Source organism: Ostrinia nubilalis, chromosome 4 (genome assembly GCF_963855985.1).
Source record: "Ostrinia nubilalis chromosome 4, ilOstNubi1.1, whole genome shotgun sequence".
NCBI lineage: Eukaryota > Metazoa > Arthropoda > Insecta > Lepidoptera > Crambidae > Ostrinia > Ostrinia nubilalis.
Window position 1 is genome coordinate 9,762,034 of NC_087091.1, and position 22,196 is coordinate 9,784,229.

The 22,196-nt window shown below is 35.9% G+C and overlaps 2 protein-coding genes across 2 annotated transcripts in view; both read right to left on the reverse strand.

The window, feature by feature from the left end:
• Nucleotides 1-19,543, reverse strand: part of LOC135088663 (vitamin K-dependent protein C) — a 64,040-nt gene extending 44,497 nt beyond the window's left edge. The window contains exons 1-3 of the mRNA XM_063983595.1: nt 19,456-19,543; nt 8,808-8,916; nt 6,418-6,511 (exon numbers count right to left, since the gene is read on the reverse strand). Of these exons, the coding sequence (XP_063839665.1) occupies nt 6,418-6,511; nt 8,808-8,873 (160 nt within the window). The 5' untranslated portion in view covers nt 8,874-8,916; nt 19,456-19,543. The remainder of the gene's footprint in view (nt 1-6,417; nt 6,512-8,807; nt 8,917-19,455) is intronic.
• Nucleotides 1-22,196, reverse strand: part of LOC135088665 (glutamine synthetase 2 cytoplasmic-like) — a 229,556-nt gene that overhangs the window by 98,343 nt on the left and 109,017 nt on the right. The window lies entirely within an intron of this gene.

Consider the following 22,196-nt stretch of genomic DNA (forward strand, 5'->3'; position numbering starts at 1 on the left):
AACCTTACAATACTTGCCAACGTGTTTGTGGGCAATGTGGGGTTGATGGAGTGTTAGCACTAAAGTTAATGGACCCTACTGGATAATGGCCGATATTGCGTGAAAATAATACCCTATATTTATGATATTTGACCGATCCAACGAAATCTCCATTGGACCGTGGATAAATTACACAGTGGCTTTAATGGCCCTATATTGCTGGCCAAGTTACTAGAAAACCCTTTAGATAAATCCCGCTAAGGGTTACTTTTTAAGCTTTAACAGAGATTTCGCTACACTTATTTTATTGGATTTAAAGATTGAAGCCAATGGTTAGGGTTAGTAATTTCCGCAAGGCATACATGTAAAAGCGCTTTTTAGAAACCTATATTTGGAGAAAATAAACGACTTTTACACTCTTAAAAAACCTGATTAGATCTGCGTGACTTGAATAAATTAGATGTTTTTGTTGCTACCAAGAGGAAATTACGTTAGCCTTTGAAATTGAGGTAAATATACTAAGTAGCACGACACATGAATTATTTTAACAGGATCATCGTTATTTTCTGAAAATGTTGCAAAAGGTTTTTCGTCTCTTTTCTTTACTTATTTTTTAAGATTAATACATCATACCAAATAACTACCGACAGCTTTTCTTTGTGTTTAATACATAATATTTCTTTTGAGTCCGAAGTTAGTCCCATGGAGATAATTGCTTCTGGAGCATTCGAATAATCCTTCAAAGGGAATTCAACTAACAAAATAGGGCCCAATTTATAGGGCTCTGTATATTATAAACACAGCAATTTCGTTCAATCCATCACTGAAAGATATAATCACCGAGGCGAGGAGCTACAAATCAACCGAGGGGAAAATAATCTTACATAAAATTATCGCTGCTTTGCGTGAAGGGTGCTCCAAGCACAACTTTATTTAAAGATTATGATCTCGATAAAAAAGTATGCTTTTAGAAAATTATTTTACTAAAGCATATCCTACAAAACTAACCTAGAACCTTGAATTAATATGCCCCAGTCTATAAAATGAAAATTACTTACCCTTATCTATTGTGCTAGATTTACCTATTAATTAGAAGGTACCTACGAGGTAATGTTAAATTATATTTGAATCACGCACACGGCTAAGCCTAAATTTTATTAGTTAATATTTTGCCTAAGGGCAATTATTTATTGTAGAGTTAAAACCTTATTAGATGTTTATCTATACTTATAATAAATCTGTAGAGAGGTCAATTCTGTACATGAAATATATTTTCAAAATAACTATCAGGGGGTGATTAGTGATCGATATTGATGCCAAAAATGCAATCAGTAAAATTTTTGTCTGTCCGTCTGTATGTTCCTTATAGAAACAAAAACTACTCGACTAATTTTAACGAAACTTGGTACAATTATTCTTCATACTCCTGGGCAGGTTATAGTATACTTAGGAATTCCCACGGGAACAGGAATTAGCGGGAAAATCCTTTTGTATGAAAAATCTAAACCGCTTAAGTTAGACGCTTGAAATTTGGCATGTAGGTACCTTAGTAAACTTAAAGCTTAGTTACAACAAGTAATTCCCGAAATTTCCACGGGAACGGGAATTATCGGGAAAATCCTTTTGTATGAAAAATCTAAACCGCTTAAGTTAGACGCTTGAAATTTGGTAAACATAAAGCTTAGTTACAACAAGGAATTCCCGAAATTCCCACGGGATCGGGAATTCGCGGGAAAATCCTTTTGTATGAAAAATCTAAACCGCTTAAGAGCGTTGTCACATTTTTCATGCAGAAATCGAGAATTTGGCAGATTTCGAAATGATTTTAGTCATATAATTTATTGTTATAGCTTCTTTTGACTTATATCATCGTAATTATCATACGTTTTTACGGAATGTCTATTGACAAAATCTCGTTCAAATTGGATTTTTGTCTACGAAAACAGCGAATTTCGAAAGCCCGATTTCCAGGTAACTCGCGAAGGCACAACTTTGAACTAATATTACAACAAATTTATTTCTAAATAAGAAGATAGAATGTATTCATTAGTATAAGCATACCCTGAAGAAGAAAGTGTATTGAGAAAATGTTGATGTTTAATTCATTAAAATGCATTTTTATCATGTATAAGATAGTCAAAATTCGAGAAAATTACTGCAAGAAAACAGGTCACATCTCATAATCTAAAAGTCATTTGGCAACATAAACTACTTTATACTTAAGAAGAAACATAGTACTATTATTGTGTGAAAAAGAAAAAATATCTATCTTCAATCTTCAAATGAAAAATTAATTTGAAAATACTATAAAATCGGGTGCATCAAATGGCATAAATCAGTCGTGCTTTGGCACTCGTAGACGCCGGGTCTATGTCAGTTGACTGCCCACTGACGTATATGCGTCACGCGTGATTTTTTTCGTAAATTGTAGTATGATTGAGTACTTTTGATCCGCAAGTATTTTTAATTTATTTGTTTAGGTAAATCGGACTTGTAATTTCTTTCTTTTCTAACTTTTTATTATTTTACTTACAGAATATGGGTAGAATAGACAAAAGATATTATTATGGTATCTGTTTGGTCAGGAAAAAATAAATGACTAATAAAAATTTTAACAGGGTGTCAAAACAATAGTCTATGCTATTGTGTTTCTACCAACATAAAATATACTCTTCCTTACTAATAAAAGTTGAATAGCGTCTGTATGGTCACACAACGCTTCGTCATGTTTTTCCGAAAGTTCAATTACTGACGACTGAATGAAAGAAATTGGTGCGTAACTATTCATCTGATATTAAACGTTTAGTAATAAAGGGGTAGGTCAGGTAAATGGCAAATCCACCAGCGGTCACTCGATGACACTAAGACAAATAGTTTTATAAAACGTCAACTAAGTTGGTTAGGTATTTGTTTTGTAGATACTTATACAAATGAACGCATAAAATGAGTTTATTTTTAAAAGTATAGGTACAGGGTGGAAACGATAAGTGATTTCACTTGATTTTTAATTATACAAGATATCGAGAAACTGTTTACTGTTCCTGTAAGTGCTTCATGAGCTCTTTAAAACAATAACAATAAATAGGTCAAAGAATAAACTGGATCTATGCGAAAATTAAATGTTTCCGAATTTCATACTAAATGTATGCCGCCAGCCATACCTACCATATTAGAAGTGTTAATTTTTAAAATTTAAATTTTTAATTGAGTAATATTATTATAATAATAAAACAACAAACTCGTAAATTGGTAAATTCCATTCTTATTTAAATTATTTACGGAAAACATTGTTTTAACTTGCTACAATATCATCAAGAGATACTAATTAATAAATACTTACTAAATAAACAGATAAAGGGGACGGCATTAAGGCACTCAGAATTCTCAGAAACCATTGATTTCGTGTTTGTTTGTAACTGTATTAAATATATGAAAGCTGGAAATATAGGTTTTTTGAATAGATTCAGTTCGTTCTTAAACATATTATTGATGCCATTTGCTAGGTCTCATGAAGCACTTTTTCAGTAAGTAACCATTTGTTCGACAACTTGTATACCTACTATAAGAAATATTTGAGTGAGATTACTTATCGATTATTTTCGTCATCCTTATTTGTATTAAATTTAATTAAAATACACTAAGGCTGAGATGCACCACCTAACTTTGACCCTAACTGACAATAACCGGTGTTTTATGTTAGACAGATTTTTGACATCCAAAATGTTGATGTCAATGTTAAAGTAAGACGATGCAACACGGCCTAACAAATGTATCGTAGACAGACAGTACTTTTTATTTTCTTCATAAATCTTTCTTTTCTTTGTAAAGCTATCTACAAGCTTTTATTTACTTTGACATCTGGAGTTGTAAAATCTTGCAACTTAAAATTTACTTACTTCCCGTTTTCCCATTGAGCTGAAATTTTGCATGTCTACACAGGCAAGCAAAATTTCGTTTCATTTCGCACTAAATAATTTAATTTACACGTGTTTTCATGCGATGGCCAAGTCAATATATTTATGTAAAACGTTAATGATTTCCTGGACTGGACTTGGTATTACATGGATCTCACAACTTTTTACCGTAGAACAACTGAGTAGTGAGACTTGGTTTTTTGACAAGTATTGTTTTTGATGGGTTTGTATTACAGAACGCATGTGTACCTAATGGGATAACTGTTTAAAAACACGATTAGATAAATTTTGCTCTATGGATAAAAATCTTAAAGTTACCTCTGATTTTTTAGCATTATACGACCGTGGTTTATAATAATAAATTCTATAAAATCACAATGATATCAGTATTTACCTCTTTGATTTCCTGACTTGTTTAGATTTATAAAAACTAAATATTTATTATTAACTTTTAGATAATAATGTGAATGGCGCTTACGATGTTTAGTTACGAGCTCTTTGATGGACACAGATATTATAGATAACGTTTAAAAAATGGCACGCTCGTTTTCATACGTTTCATTCTATTTATATAACCTATCCATATTTATGTGCGGAAACGTCACAAAATCAGAATAAATTTTAATTTTTCCATCTTGCATAATAAAAACTAAAAAGTCAAAAGTAAAATTTGAATAGTAAATATTTTTCATAAACAAGCTTTTGATGCTGTAAAAAGAATAAAATAAAACATGAATTCTTTCAAACCCATCAACTTATTACTTTACTCAATTTAAAGATAAAAAACTTGTCGCGGGATTTACTAGTGTAAAAAATACATTAATTACGTAACTTGATTTTGCTAAAAGTCTGATCTGAGAAAAAATCAAATAGGTAAATTATACATTATTTCTTTATTATTATGTATGATGTACTGTCTTAGGTACGATACAACTACGGATTAAGATCGTTTAGTCGACGCAGCGTTGAAATTGTACAGATAAATGCAGTTTGCGCACTCACTACGCGACGTCAAGCAATAAAAACCTAAAATTCGAACGCCAACTTTTTGCTACAACGCTCTTAAGTTAGACGCTTGAAATTTGGCATGCAGGTATCTTAGTAAACTTAAAGCTTAGTTACAACAGGATATTGCAAAATTCCCACGGGAACGAGAGTTAGCAGGAAAAAACATTATATGAAAAAATCTAAACCGCGTAAGATAGAAGAAGAAGAAGGGGGTAAAACGGGATCCACGCGTACGAAGTCGCGGGCGGCCGCTAGTTTATGAATATTTACATTACTTTGTCAGATAGAAACGTACTTATGCTATATGAGAAAATAAATGAAATTTAAAAAAGTTATATCGAAAAACAAATAAACCATCGTAAAACAAACCCGGAAAAACTCTTCTCATTTATAACGTGACTCTCAGTTATGTTCAGTCAGGCCTGGCTCACTCCGCGCGGTACATCCGATAATTACCTACAGCGAAGCGCCCCGCCGGCGGGTATTATATCAGTCGAGTGTAGGGTTGCCAGGCGTCCGGCTTTAGCCGGACATGTTTGGCTTTTTAGGGACTTGTCCGGCCAAATATGGCCCTGTCCGGCCTGTCCGGCTTTTGTTAGGCTTTTTATTTGGTTGCCGCGCCAGGCAAAAGTCGAGCCACAGAATCATATGAAGCGCACGCATCAGGATGTTGGTTAGCAACCGATATGATGATAGTACTCACTCATGAGCTGGCACTCACATGTCCGGCTTTTAGGGTAAAATGTCCGGCCAAATGAAGAACAAAGTCCGGCTTTTGTGATTTTGGACCTGGCAACCCTAGTCGAGTGTCACGCGCGCGCTCGTCAGGACGCTGGCGTGCGTAGTAGTATGATTATAATTCTATGATCGAAGTATTATTTAAAAATGGACATAAAGAGAAAGAAATATTGTGCGGCGTTCGGGTGTTTAAATGCGAAAAGTAATCTACCGGATTTATCTTTTTTTTCGCTTCCCAAAGATGCTGAAAGGTATGTTGGCCATGTAGGTAATCAATAATTCTTAGGATAGTATAGGAACCTAACCTACCATGACTACTGCTCAGAATGCGTTCGTTCGTTTCAGCCAAATGACGTCCACTGCTGGACAAAGGCCTCTCCCAAGGTTTTCCATAATGAATGTATACTTACCTACATACGTACCTCATTACAAATAAGTAGATTAATTATTTTTTCACTAGACAGCAACCCTAACAGCGTAAGAAGAGTTCAGAGGCACGCGATAGAAAGAGACAAAAGTTGTAGGTGAATAAAATTGTAGGTACGTAGTGCTGTGCGAGCTGAATTCCACTGTATCGCGTCGTAGCAAGACTCGCATTTATTTAAATCGTCTTGCGGAGTAATCCTTCTGTACCTGTACTATTACTTATTCTGTGGTTCAGTGCTCTGTGTACGAACTTTCAGCATGCAAATTATTGTTATTGTGATGTTATTTCTCGTAACTTATTTGATCTTCAGATACATAAATGTCTTAGTAGTCAATTATAATTTATGTTTACCTTTTTTGTAATTCCTGTTGAAATAGTCTTGAGTTTCAGCGATGTCTATCATGTCGATGAAGCTATCATCACTTGATAGTGATTTATTCTGAACCTAAAATACACAAATGAACATCAATACCTATAATTATAATAAAAACATACTTAATCTACACATATCAATTAAATATTTTAAGGAAAATTATAGTATCTAGTTCTAATTAAATAATCATTCTATAATCTACAAGGATAGCATAGCACTTTCACCTACTTAGGTACCTATAGGTACCTATAGGTACTGGTACTTAGAATAGTTGACTGAAATCTGAGGCTCATCTGAAATCAGTCGGTAGCACTTCAGAAGATACATTGCTATTGCAAAATAGCATCTATTATAGATGCCACAGAGTTTAGTTTGATGTACCCAGCAAGTAATTTGAAACTCAATTAAAATGATTACCCTAATCCAAATGCTCACATTCGCCTAACACTAGGTAGTTAAACTTGCGATACTTATTAACAAGGATAAACATTACCACACGTTCATAGATACTTATTGAGCTTCTGTAGATGTGGGAGATATCTATTAACCTTACTTATGTAAGTAGGACAACATTTTATTCCGTTCAATTAAAAATTACAAATATACTTACAGGTAGGTTTTGTCACGTAAGTTCAGGAAAAAATAGTTATTTTGGAAAAAGCTAAAAATCCGACTCACAAGGACATACCTAATATGCGTCTAAAAGTTTTAAAAATGTTTTATTTGAATTTGAACGTATCTCGCACCCATTAATTTAGATTGCTAGTCACGTAGCGGGAAATACGAGTAAGACTGACAAACTTACTTATATCCACATACGGAAAGCCGCGAATAGAAGCTAGTCTAAACCTTAGGTCTAAACAAGCAAGTAGGTATAAATTATTGCTAAATTTTGACTGATCTAAAGTACTATCCATAACAATGAATCATTCTCACAATGATTCATTGTCAAAATCAATTACAGCGACTCCATTCTTATTCTGTAAACCCAAAATATCTAGCCTTGACTTTGTCTATAACCGTTTAGTAATAGGTTAATTCTAAATTTTGCATGAATGCACAATACCTCAATAGAATCCATTACAATATGGTTCACATTTGATGAATGGGAACTAGGTCACTTCTACAAAACCTATAGTTTCCGCGCTGCTGTAGCAAGCAATTGGTAAAGCTAGACATATTTCAATTTGGCTAGTGGCCAGACTTTTTTGTTGCCGGTGCATTGTGACTGTATGCAATCACTCCAAATTACACAATGCATTTTTATGGTCAGTGTCCGGTTCATCAATATGAAAATAGGCCTATTCGATTAACTCCCCAAACCCCATTCCAATCTAAATTGGATTGCACACCGAAAACGATACGGAAAAACGTATCAACGTGGCTATTTGAATATTAATAGTAGATATACTCAACATCAAATAAACCGCACCTTCCGCGACGGGAACTTTAACGATTTTCTTCTGACACAATCATGGTGCCCCAACAATATTGGTGTTATTTGAAAGCCCAATAAATATCCTTAAAGAAAAACACATTTAATTTCTTAATAAATGATTAACATATACCATAAATGTGACTTGAAAAAATACCTCACTTTGGGCCCACCTATGGGATCAATTAGACCAATTTTTATGGTTATAAAACCAAATAATGATCCGACGTGTCCTCTTTAACAGATGGATAGCGATTAATCCCAACTTGACAGTTTTAAAGCCATAAAAGTTGGCTTTAGCGTAACTACCTATTTTTTGAAGAAGTGACTCTGGATCCTTCCCTAGACACATTTTTGGGGTAAAAACCTTTCCTTTAATGAAATGAAGGTTAGAACTAGGCTTTTAAATGGTGCCAATATTGGTGGGAAGTGGGGATGCATACGTTTAATAATGCTTGTCGCGGGAGGTGCGATTTATTTGATGTCGAGTGTATTATTATGTTTTCAGTTTCAGCTCAGACAGACAAATTGGGATCTAAATTGCAATAAACTAAATTGCAATAAACTAAGAAACACAATACTACAATATCTAGTAGATCTCGAACAATCCGTACAAAAACTTCAACAGCAATCATGTGAGTAAGGTATGGGGCACTATGGGATCATGGGGATAAATTCTCAAAACAGAAACCATTTTCAGCAATCCCATAGATTTTTCAGTAGACTAGGGGCATAGGCCCCTGTGCATAATTATCATTGGGATATAGATTAGTTTGGTGTCAATAATTGGCTTCGTGCATGAAAGCCATACTTTGCCTGTAACATGTACTTAATACAAACTATTGACACAAGTGTAACAATTGCATTTCAATATTTCATGCTGCAGATTCTAACGAAATTAAAACGAATAATTGAACATTAATTTATACTTACTTGAATAGCGTGAATTGCTTCTATAATCATAAAATTTAAAATGATTAAAGGACATAACCGCTTCATATTCCTCAGTCCTGAATACTAGGGCTCCATGAGAACAGCACATCTGCAACAAAAATATATATATTTCTACTTATTCTTTTTCAGAAAACTCTTACAAAACACTAACTTGCGAAATCCTCCTCCATAAATCAAATTAGAAATTTCCAATGTCAGACGTTGTCTTTTTAGTGCATATCTCATTATCGCCTGCAGAATAACCAACTCTAATAAAACTAAGAAAGTTTTTAACGCTCGCCAAAAGTTGACAGCTTTGTTGGTTGTTGGCAAGGCTAGAGTATCGGGTGCCGCTTTAACACAATTTCTGCGGGTTTAAGTTAAGATTTAAAGGTCCACAATTTATTTGAAACGGAAAATACGTTTTACTTTAAATGTAACTGGATTTAAAAGGTTCAGGCGATATTAAATTTTCATGGAAAGCGCTCAAGAATGTATTTACGAAAAATCTAACTATTCTTGAGCACTTTAAATATAATCCAACGCAAAGAATCCTTTACTGAACGAAATAAATTCGTTTATTTTTTACCTTTTGCAAAAAAGAAAATTTATCCAGTATCGGCCTTCGAGTAAATGCCCTACTCTAGCGTCTACTCTCAGAACTATTCTTCAAATAGAAACAGTTTTATCCCTTTAATTAATCTTTCACACGTTGCAATTTATATAAAGCAGCACAATATCTTATACCTCCAATAAATAAGCAAGTCGTTATACAATCTCCCATTTATCACGGAGACACTGTTATTAGATGCCCCATAAGGAATGCCTGCGCTGGCGACGTTAGAAATATGCAATTAACTAACATGAAAACCGCTTCACTAGACAAATCCTTCTACGTACACGTACGTTCTAAAGTGAGGTGTCATTGTTCTACGGTTGTTTGAACTCGTATGGTCAAACAGGTCAAAACAGCTCGTCTTCTATGGCAGACCTATTGTATGACCAAAGTCATATTTAGTTAATTACAACACTTTCAGTTTTACGACCCGTCAGATGAATAATTTCATTCAAAAGGCTAAATGATAGGCGTGAAATCATAGAGATGATATCATTCCAGGCCAACAAGGCAGTTAAAAATCTGCGACTTTTAATCTCTTTTTAACTAATTTAATTCCATCTCGTTCATGTAGTTTAAGTTTTTCCTAAAATCGTTTCAAAACGTTGCTTGATTAATAAATATGTTAATTCTGCAAAATAGAGCTACAGTTATCTTTCTTGGTATCTACACTAATATTATAAAGAGGAAAACTTTGTTTGTTTGTTTGTTTGTTTGTTTGTTTGTTTGTTTGTTTGTTTGTTTGTTTAGTTGTAATGGATAGGCTCAAAAACTACTGGACCGATTTTAAAAATTCTTTCACCATTCGAAAGCTACATAACTCACGAGTAACATAGGCTAAATTTTATTTTGGAAAACAATAGGGTCCCGTAAAATATTTGGGATTTTCATAAGACGTGGAAAAGCGCCATCTATCGTCATTGCTTAAAATCTTCTTGCGCCTGACAAACATTTTTGAGGTACGTAAATATTCATGAAGGCAAAGCTGTCAAACGCCATCTATCGACATCATTAGTAAATTAGTAACTAAATATTACATGTACTATGAATAGCGCTGTTCGTAAATAATATAGAAAATTTAATAAGTAAAGATATTTTATGTAATTGAACCATACACTGTATGTACCTATTTGAATCATTCACTGTGTTTAAACGAGCAAGGCAAAGTGTTAATTAGGGACTTTTTACAAACTTCCTTGCAAATTCTTACTATGTGCCGCCATCTACCGAGATGAATATTAGGGTACGGTTCAGCGGCGGACAAATGGGATGGGCGCGTGGGCGATTGTAGTTAAATAGGATAAGAATTACTTCGTTTTTATTTTCTGTATGTAATTTGTTAGTTTTTTGGTAGGGTCTTTATTTTAATTACTTAGGTTGGTAGGTACTTACTTATTTGATTTTAATGATAATTACTATAGGTAGGTATAATTTTAGTAGAAAGAAAGATAATTGAATGACTAAGTGACTCACTCACTCATCACGAAGTCTCAGAAACTACAAGTCTCACTGGCTGATCAAAGCCAGGTGATCAAAGTGGAATACACCTCCTTTTAGAACGTAGGTAGTCACTAAGACGAAATTTTGCAAAATTCAACCCTTAATATGGGAGTTCAAAAGGGGGTTGGAAGTCTGTATTGCAGTCCTCGGTTTTTAAAGTAAGAGACTTGAAAGTTAAAATGTACGCTCACTAAGATCTCTAGATATTGTGGAGGTGTACATAATATACTGTTCGGTACACTGTGGTACTGTGTACACATCGGTTTGCTGACGATATTGTGGTCATGGCAGAATCGTTGGAAGATCTTGGAACAATGCTCGAAGACCTTAATCGATTTTCCCAACAGGTAGGCCTGAGGGCGAACATGGACAAAACGAAGCTTATGTCGAATGTCCATGTTGCGCCCTACCCAGTTTCAGTTGGGAGCTCAATTATCGAGATTGTCGACAAGTAGGTATGTCTACCTCGGACAAACGATCCAGCTAGGTAGGTCCAATTTCGAGAAGGAGGTCAATCGTCGAATCCAACTCGGCTGGGCAGCGTTCGGGAAACTACGCAACATCTTTTCGTCCAAAATACCTCAATGCCTGAAGACTAGAGTGTATAACCAATGTGTGTTACCAGTGATAACTTATGGCTCGGAAACGTGGCCTCTCACTATAGGCCGTATACAGAAGCTCAGTTGCACAGCGTGCTATGGAGAGGGCTATACTTGGTGTTTCTTTGCGAGATCGAATCAGAAATGAGGAGATCCGTAAACGAACCAAAGTCGCTGACATAGCCCAACGGATTAGCAAGCTGAAGTGGCAATGGGCAGGGCACATAGTACGCAGAACTGATGGCCGATGGGACAGAATGGTTCTGGAATGGAGGCCGCGTACCGGAAAACGTAGCGTGGGACTTCCACCTACAAGGTGGACCGACGACATCGTAAAGGTAGCAGGGAAGCGCTGGACGCAGGCCGCTTCCAATCGATCAACATGGAAAGCATTGGGGGAGGCCCATGTTGTTCAGCAGTGGACGTCCTATGGCTGAAATGGTGGTGGTGGCGGTGGTGGTACATATACTGAAAATGTATCATTAGAAATCAACCACGGGGGCTAAGAAGATAAAAGGAGGGTTGGAAGTTTATATTATGAAAGTCCTATGTGTTTAAAGTTAGAGAGTTGAAATTTAAAATGTATGCGCTATAGATGCTAAGAGCGGATTTTACGAAACTCCACCCCTAATGGAGTAAAACGAGGTCCACGCGTACGAAGTCGCGGGCGGCCGCTAGTATTTTATATAACTGTTTTTCTTTTCTTTTCTGCATACAGTTTATTTACTTAACAACAGTAGGCACAGACAGAATTTTTTGAACCACCTACTAACAAACCATAATAACATCAATAAACTAAGAAAGTAATGTGATGCTACGCACCTTTCAATCTACTCTCAAACAATAAAACACGCTTTGTTTGATCGAAACCATATGAAAATTCTCGTTAATGTTTATACAGCCGAATGTTCAGACAAAAGTTCGCGTGCTCAATAACAATACATCAGACGTGTATATGTTTCATGTAAATAAATCTGATTTCGTCGATGAATTTTAAACCGTTTTATAGTTCACTAGCGGCCGCCCGCGACTTCGTACGCGTGGACCTCGTTTTACTCCATTAGGGGTGGAGTTTCGTAAAATCCGCTCTTAGCATCTATAGCGCATACATTTTAAATTTCAACTCTCTAACTTTAAACACATAGGACTTTCATAATATAAACTTCCAACCCTCCTTTTATCTTCTTAGCCCCCGTGGTTGATTTCTAATGATACATTTTCAGTATATGTACCACCACCGCCACCACCACCATTTCAGCCATAGGACGTCCACTGCTGAACAACATGGGCCTCCCCCAATGCTTTCCATGTTGATCGATTGGAAGCGGCCTGCGTCCAGCGCTTCCCTGCTACCTTTACGATGTCGTCGGTCCACCTTGTAGGTGGAAGTCCCACGCTACGTTTTCCGGTACGCGGCCTCCATTCCAGAACCATTCTGTCCCATCGGCCATCAGTTCTGCGTACTATGTGCCCTGCCCATTGCCACTTCAGCTTGCTAATCCGTTGGGCTATGTCAGCGACTTTGGTTCGTTTACGGATCTCCTCATTTCTGATTCGATCTCGCAAAGAAACACCAAGTATAGCCCTCTCCATAGCACGCTGTGCAACTGAGCTTCTGTATACGGCCTATAGTGAGAGGCCACGTTTCCGAGCCATAAGTTATCACTGGTAACACACATTGGTTATACACTCTAGTCTTCAGGCATTGAGGTATTTTGGACGAAAAGATGTTGCGTAGTTTCCCGAACGCTGCCCAGCCGAGTTGGATTCGACGATTGACCTCCTTCTCGAAATTGGACCTACCTAGCTGGATCGTTTGTCCGAGGTAGACATACCTACTTGTCGACAATCTCGATAATTGAGCTCCCAACTGAAACTGGGTAGGGCGCAACATGGACATTCGACATAAGCTTCGTTTTGTCCATGTTCGCCCTCAGGCCTACCTGTTGGGAAAATCGATTAAGGTCTTCGAGCATTGTTCCAAGATCTTCCAACGATTCTGCCATGACCACAATATCGTCAGCAAACCGATGTGTACACAGTACCACAGTGTACCGAACAGTATATTATGTACACCTCCACAATATCTAGAGATCTTAGTGAGCGTACATTTTAACTTTCAAGTCTCTTACTTTAAAAACCGAGGACTGCAATACAGACTTCCAACCCCCTTTTGAACTCCCATATTAAGGGTTGAATTTTGCAAAATTTCGTCTTAGTGACTACCTACGTTCTAAAAGGAGGTGTATTCCACTTTGATCACCTGGCTTTGATCAGCCAGTGAGACTTGTAGTTTCTGAGACTTCGTGATGAGTGAGTGAGTCACTTAGTCATTCAATTATCTTTCTTTCTACTAAAATTATACCTACCTATAGTAATTATCATTAAAATCAAATAAGTAAGTACCTACCAACCTAAGTAATTAAAATAAAGACCCTACCAAAAAACTAACAAATTACATACAGAAAATAAAAACGAAGTAATTCTTATCCTATTTAACTACAATCGCCCACGCGCCCATCCCATTTGTCCGCCGCTGAACCGTACCCTAATATTCATCTCGGTAGATGGCGGCACATAGTAAGAATTTGCAAGGAAGTTTGTAAAAAGTCCCTAATTAACACTTTGCCTTGCTCGTTTAAACACAGTGAATGATTCAAATAGGTACATACAGTGTATGGTTCAATTACATAAAATATCTTTACTTATTAAATTTTCTATATTATTTACGAACAGCGCTATTCATAGTACATGTAATATTTAGTTACTAATTTACTAATGATGTCGATAGATGGCGTTTGACAGCTTTGCCTTCATGAATATTTACGTACCTCAAAAATGTTTGTCAGGCGCAAGAAGATTTTAAGCAATGACGATAGATGGCGCTTTTCCACGTCTTATGAAAATCCCAAATATTTTACGGGACCCTATTGTTTTCCAAAATAAAATTTAGCCTATGTTACTCGTGAGTTATGTAGCTTTCGAATGGTGAAAGAATTTTTAAAATCGGTCCAGTAGTTTTTGAGCCTATCCATTACAACTAAACAAACAAACAAACAAACAAACAAACAAACAAAGTTTTCCTCTTTATAATATTAGTGTAGATGTGTGAGAAGTAGGTAGGTTACTGCTGAATAAATCTACATGGAAATGTGTCATCGATGTATTATTTTTCTTTGTTGTCTACATAAACATAATGGCTGAATATAGAAAGTTCATGACCGATGTTGGCTTAAAACTCCTACGTACTGAAAATTAAAATTTCAAGCAAATATTGAGGGTTTTGTCCAGGAGGAAATTAAATCCAGTGTAGCGCTATTAATAGAGTAGGTAAGTATTAATTTAAAATATTCTTTCACGAAAACTTTGAATGGTTGTTTTTGAAAATGTACAAAGTTTTTTATGTTTTTTAGTTTGTAGGTCGGATTATGGTACTGCTCTTTCTTAAGATGCTCTAGGTATGTATGTACAAATTACTATTCTTAGATAAATTATTCATATTGTGTATTAGCTTTCAGTGAGGCTATGTCCCGCAGGATTTACGTAATGTAAAATACATTATTACACGTTAAATAAGCGTTATCAAAGCTGGTAAATGAGGCGTCACCTGCATGACACGTTTATCCGCGGCGAGGAACATCCGACAATTTAATGGCGTGAAAACCGAATATCTGATTCCTGGCAGAATTATTGGTATATTATTTTGAATATTGGGAGTCTTTTTCTGTAGGTACAGTCAGCGTCAAATAGTTCGAGACACCCAAATTAGCCAAAAAGTTCGCAACACTTTTTGGCCACTTGGATGTCACGAACTATTTGACGCTGACTATACACTTATACAGCCATAATAATATGCATTTAATCAACCTTATACAAGCTACAGTCTCTAAAATAGCATTCAACTACTTATCTTACTTAATTTATTGTAATTTTCTTTTTTTATTCTTGTTGCTTAGAAATCAACAAGTCAATGGAGTGAAAAAGTGACGTCATTTTCCATTACTGTACAAAATATGGGGGAATTGTGTATTGACAGGTCATATTTTATGTCGTGCCTGTCTGTAGATTTTGTTGAATTTGTCAACAGCCTAATTTTATGTTCACATACCATCTATGGAGCGACTATCCAAAAACTAAAATACAGTAATATCTTTGATAATCCTTAACATTCAATTTAAAAATGCAACTAACTCCCTAATCAGCTCCCTCATATCTACCTGAAATATAAATAAACCTCGTGCAATTTCATGAATCTGGGAAACGATATAAAGTAATTGAGACTCTACCGGGAAAACTCATCAATATTTTAACTGTTTCCGTCTCCCTCAACAACAAGATGTGTAAAAGAGATGAACGAAGCCAATCGTTTAGAAGTAGTAACTGAAGTAGGACCCCGAGACGGTAACGAATACTTATGACGGTCAACTACGTATTCAATCACGATCTATGGGTGGGATGTCGGGTGCGGTGCGGAACGATGGTCTATTTAATCTATTTTATATAGATAGTCGTAAATCACGAACTCTTCAGTCGTGTCGGTGGCAGAGAACTAGTGCCCTACAGACATAGTGGCCGGAGTTCGTCCGAAATAATACGACTGTTAAACCGTATCGGACTTACGCATCGCTACCCGAGGCCCTATCGTAGATCCTAATGTTTGTACGCTGCAATGTTTGTTGTTGCAAGAGACGTACCTACTTAGGAAGCTAGCAATAAGATCGTTTTCAGCTATTGGATTGGGTTTACAAACAAAAGATTTTCAAGTAGTAGAATTTTTTTATCTTACCCCAGATCCTTCTAATATGTACCTATATGCAAATTTGAAAAAAGGCTGGCGATATAAAAACTTCTACGATCTACCTAACATCGTGACGTAGCTATTTCTATCCAAAAAATAATATTCAAATGTATTCTTTATGCATCAATTTTATTATTAGGCGTGTCAAGAAGTCTCAAAGAAACCGCTGGTACCGTAGTAGTAATGAAAGCACGCTTGATTACGCATTGAACCTAATAATAACCCTGAGGACATTTCTAATTAACGATAAATGTATCTTCGTATAGGCCTTAATTTGGCCTGTCATTGACTCTTGCATATATTACCCATAAATTAATTGGATGACTACGATAGGACCTACTATAACTGGCCAAAATTAATTTATGCCCCATAAAATTTGTAGCCATCATTTAGACCACTTTTACCAAATTATAATTAAAGTTTTTTTATGAGTGTAATAGGCGGGCGACAATAGGTTACATTGGCATGGATTAAAGGTATAAAAGGACTGAAACAAAAACAAAGGTCAGATGGTCTGGGTTCTTTTTAATCTAAGCCTTTACGATTTGACTTCTTACACAAATTAACACGGGAGACCTGACTCAGCCGTTCTTGTCTAACTAATATTTTTTTTGGATAAGCACTGAAAAGAAATCAATTGACATTGTATCGTGACCTACAAAAATACAAAAAAAAACTTAATTGCCGATAATATCTTTTCACTCGCAATTTCAGTCGTCATGACTCACTCAGTATTGTAGCTGAATCGATTTATATTTTCATATTGATATACAAGATATTATTGTGTTTATCCGTTATTCATAGTTTCCAATATTCATTCATTCAAATGTCTCCTCGTATTACACGGATAGCCTGCTACCTGCGTGTACCTACGTTACCCTGTCACTCGTAACATTGGTAGAATCGAATTGAATATTAATAAACCAAGGAAGCTCAAAGCCGAATTCGACCACTTCATCCGTAGAATATTTATTTTACTCGATCGATTCCATATCGATAAAACATGTCATCCATTATGATTCAAACAACGTGCAAAAAGGGTCAGTGTGACTTTCGTTGCCAGACAATTAATTTTGCGATTGGACCCCAAGCGAACCCGCTGCGATAGCGAAATTAATCAAGGCCCTGACATTTTGCTATGCTGTTACAGCATTCCTCAGTTATGAACATCCATTCCAAAATTCTTACTCAGATAATATTAGAACTGAATCTAGTTAAATATTAAAATTCATTAAAATTACAAGTCTTAGGTAACTTTATAATTATGCTGAATAGACACCAAAGGTCCATCAAAAGTGCTTATTAATGCCATAAACTTTAAAAGATTACTTAGAGGAGTTACTATTAATTAATCGTTTTTAAAGGTTTCAGTCTTTAAAGTTTCAGTATTAACCCAGATATCTTGACTCTACTAAAAGTACACTTTTACAGGGGATTAGTCCTAGCTCTTTGATGCTACAACTCCTGTATCAGCAAGGGTCCCTTTGTAGTAGTGATTAATACTTTATTACGACGGGTCCCGTACGTAATGGTGTCCACACGAGGCTGTGCATTAGCCTGGACAGGCTATAGTATGTAAATATGTGGCGAAGCCTCGTTTACGGGAGATTTGCGAGTTTGCGACATTGCGACAAACTCGTAGTAGAGGCATTACTTTAATGAAGGCTTATTTAGCATCGGTAATAAGTGATTTCGCGACTGTTAACTATTGCATCGAATTCTCTGCATTTGGCGACATTCGAACCAAAAATAATAGTTATCATCTCAAATTATTTTTATTTTTAGGTTAAAGACATTCATATTTCTCACAAAGAATTTAAAATTCACGTAAATGAGAAATGTATATTAAATTAATTAAGTAACAACACAAAAGTTTGAGCAACTACAAACAAAAAGAACGTTTACTTTATACAAAGAATCTCTTACTTCATAAAAACGAGACCACACGAGATTAGCCCGGAGCCGTAGTATGTAAATATGTGGCATTTTCTCATTTCTTTGCAGAATTGAATCAGATCCGCCGGCGTTAGGTACAGCTCTTAAGCGCAGCTGAAACCTAAAGACCTTATTACACGGTTCAGGTCATATGGTTGATGGAGAAATCCAACTTATTCAAATCAAGCAGAAAGTTTTTGTCGTTAAATTTACCTATCATATTTTACAATTATTGGTAGCACTTTTAAAAACTTTCACTAAAAATTATACTAAGACTAGGTAGCTTTCCGCCCGCGGCTTCGCCCGCGTGGAATTTTGTCTGTCACAGAAAAACATTATCGCGCGTATCAGTGTTTCAAAAACCGGGATAAAAACTATCGTATGTCCTTTCCCGGGACTCAAACTATCTCTATGCCAAATTTCATCAAAATCGGTTCAGTGGTTTAGGCGTGAAAGTGAGACAGACAGACAGAGTTACTTTCTCATTTACATATAACATTAGTATAGATTGTTTATTAAATCAAATGAAACTAATTTAATAAAAAATGATTTTAAGTCTACCCAGTCTAAACCATAATTTCCGTCTCTATTAAGTATATTTTGGTAGAGAAGCAGTGACAATATAATTTATCCACAAACACAATATTCCACACGCTTCTCTGTAATGTTTATGTTGCGGGTGTTGCCGAGATCTCATTTATTTTAATTAACGAGATAAGGGGTCGGCTCAAAAAGCGTATCTTTTTGTTAGTTTTAACCTAAATAACTTGAGATATGCCTAATTTAGAGCTGGCGTCCATCTGGGGCAACTTCTGATGTTGGAAATAACAGAATAATTCTTACACTACTTGTGAAAATAAAGTCAGACAATTTTGAGAGCACTTTTTAAATTTCATTACAATTGTAAAATTATTCATGGCTTAAAATAAACACCTGAATTGACATAAACTGAAACGGTTAACTTACAAAAAAGGGAAAGTGGGTAGTGAGTACACTCCTTTTAAGGTAAATGATAGCACTTCAAATGATTTATACCGCCTCTCATCATAAACCTTCAGTCAAGAGATTAAAATTTAAAAAAGTCATGTAATTGAAAACGAAGATTAAATTAATTGCGAACTATTTTAGACCCCCTGAGTAAGTCAAGTGTAAATAAAAGTGCACCTTCCAGTGTTAGCTTTAGAAAAGAAAATGTCTTACCTCAAAAAAACAATTGAATCAAAACACCGTCCATTCACGATTAGTCCGTAACTCCAACGTAGAGGCACACGTCTGCCGCAGCCGCGTCGAGTAGTCTGCGTGCGCGCAGCCCAAGCCTACGAGAACATACACCGTTCCGCTCGTACGGTGAGATCATTGACATGACGAACATCGATACCATAATATAGTTAATCGTAATTAATTATGTTTAGATCGCTACTTATCAGATCGCGGCATTCGCGGCCAATGGCAATGCTAAATTGTACGAGCATTTACCGTTCCAAAATCATTTATATACTTTTTATCTTAATGAAGTCTAATTAAGTAATTTATTACAAAAACTGTCTGTTGAAAGGAAACCGTTCGGTTGCTTAATTAAGATGTTTTTGCATGTTTGATAATTTAGTTAGCGTACGGTCGTGAATGTAAATAAACCATTAATTGTTTTACCAATAAGTAAGCATGTAAATAATTCTGTAGCGTAACTAAATTAAAGATTTTGTGAGCACAACTGTCTGAACATCACAAATATTGATGTGTGTTACATAAGTACAAATATTTGTCCATTTCTAAGGTTTAGAATAGGATTGTGAAATTATATTAAATCCAAGTAGGTTATGTTTACAATTTATTCAAATCAAGAACATTCTATTAGATACCTTTGTACAGGACAAGCGAGACAGTCTCTTTGTAGTCAAAGGCAAAGAAAACGGTTCTAAATCAGATTCAAAAACCATTATCCAACCTCTATTGTGACCTTAACAAAGCCCGCAAGAACAATGCCATGAAAATATTGTTAGTTATTTTTGATGACCTTTTAAACTTCAGAGATAATAATCTCTAAACAGTAAACCACAAGGACCCACTTACTCATGTTCGTTCAAACGGTTATAATGTGCTACAAATTTTTCCAACTGTTGACGGTTGATTCTATAAATAAAAAGGAAAACCCTTCTCTTCGTATAATATTTTTAATTCGTTTTCTCTTCGACATAGGAAATTCTGTCTTAGAAATTAATTGTGCCTATTTATTTGCAACAATACTGAGAGAGTTTATTTCCTTAGTCATTGCAAGTGTCACTATAGGAACTGTTCTTAAATAAAGTCAAATTCTCTCTAATTTCTAAACAAGTGATATAAACTATGCCATGGCGATTATAAATTAGAAAGAAAAAGAGTCAATTCGGGAAGTGATAAAACAGGCCAACGACCGCGAGTACTCCAATGTTTGAACAGCTCAAGATGTGGGCGACGTTACACTTCCTACGTTATCGTGTAATAAAGGTTAGTAGGTGTGAAAATTATACTAAGAGTGTGATAAGACGGCTAAATGAATGAAATATTCATTAAGGCACAGGCAAATAAGCTTGCTCAGGTGGAAGTTATAGCCTATATTGGATTAGCAAGCTTAATAGTAAGCAATAAAAGGGACACTTGAAGTAGAATAGTTTTGGCATTTTGGTACTTAGAAATAGTTTTAAGCATATAATAAAGCCTAGATAGATAAAAGAGAAGAGCAAGAAAAGTGAGGCAACTCAAGTCAAACGTCACATCAAGTAAAAAAAATCGCGCTTGTATGAAGACTACCCATTGCTCCCAGTAGGGCAGATATTGCAGGCTTAAATCAACCTTTTTGTCCCATAAGAAATATGCCGTGCTTGAAGGGCTGGCTCTCCGACCGAGTCACGTTCAACAAAACGCCAACTTCCAAAAGGAATGGTAATAGCTGAGCACGTAAACGAGGAGGCCCTTGGGAAAAAGGTCATTAGAATGCAGGCCGCCATAGGCTGTTCTCACTGGAAATCAATGGCTTGTTCAGAAATGGACCCCTTAGACAAAGAGCTGAATAAACTGGACCTGTATTGTCATAGAAAAAACCTATGGAGTTATAGCTCCACTAAGTAGCGTTCTGTTATCCAATAATTCCACGAAAAAATTCCTTGCCCTGTAGGTACCTCTAGCATAAACAACTTTCGTCTTCGAATCGTTTGCGTATTCGATAAAATTGGATACTCAATCTTCGAATTAAACGATAATGTGACAGATTTGATTCTCAAAATAAGTTTCGTGCAACCACATCTCATACATATAAGTTCACTTTACGACACGTTCACAAGGGCGCTGTTGTAGTTTTCTTACTAAATCTTTTGATGGCGATTCGAGTAAGCAAACGATTTGAACTCGAAAGTTTTTCGTGCTAGCCGTACTGAAATAAATATAAATCATTCTGAACTTGCTGCAAAACCAGATTTTTAGCAGCTTTGAGAGCAATAAAAAGTTAGTCAATAGAGTTGGCGTAAAAATTACGTTGATAGCTCTTGTTTTCAGTAGAAAAGGTAGAAGGTAATTTTGACAGCTTAAGAAAGACCTTATTTTGAGTACAATCTGCGTTACATTTTCGTCCCGTAGCGCTGTTTTTATGGCACAGACATTGTAAGGAAAGTCGTCGAGGATTAACATTAGAGATGAAACGGATAGTTGTTTGGCCGGATACCGGATATCCGGCCAGCTGCTAGGCCGGATAGCCGGATATCCGGCGGCCGGATAGTTGGCCCATTGTCTAGTTGCATGTCGTGACGAGTTTAGCGCCGCACAGGGGCTTCGAACGCGATCAGTGGGTTAGTACGTAGTAGTAGTAGTTACGCTATTAGTAGACTAGACTAATCACACTTTTCGAAAATCGAATCCGTTTGAAAAGAATGTCAGATTTTGCCACTTGTCAAGGGGGCAATTCGGGTGAT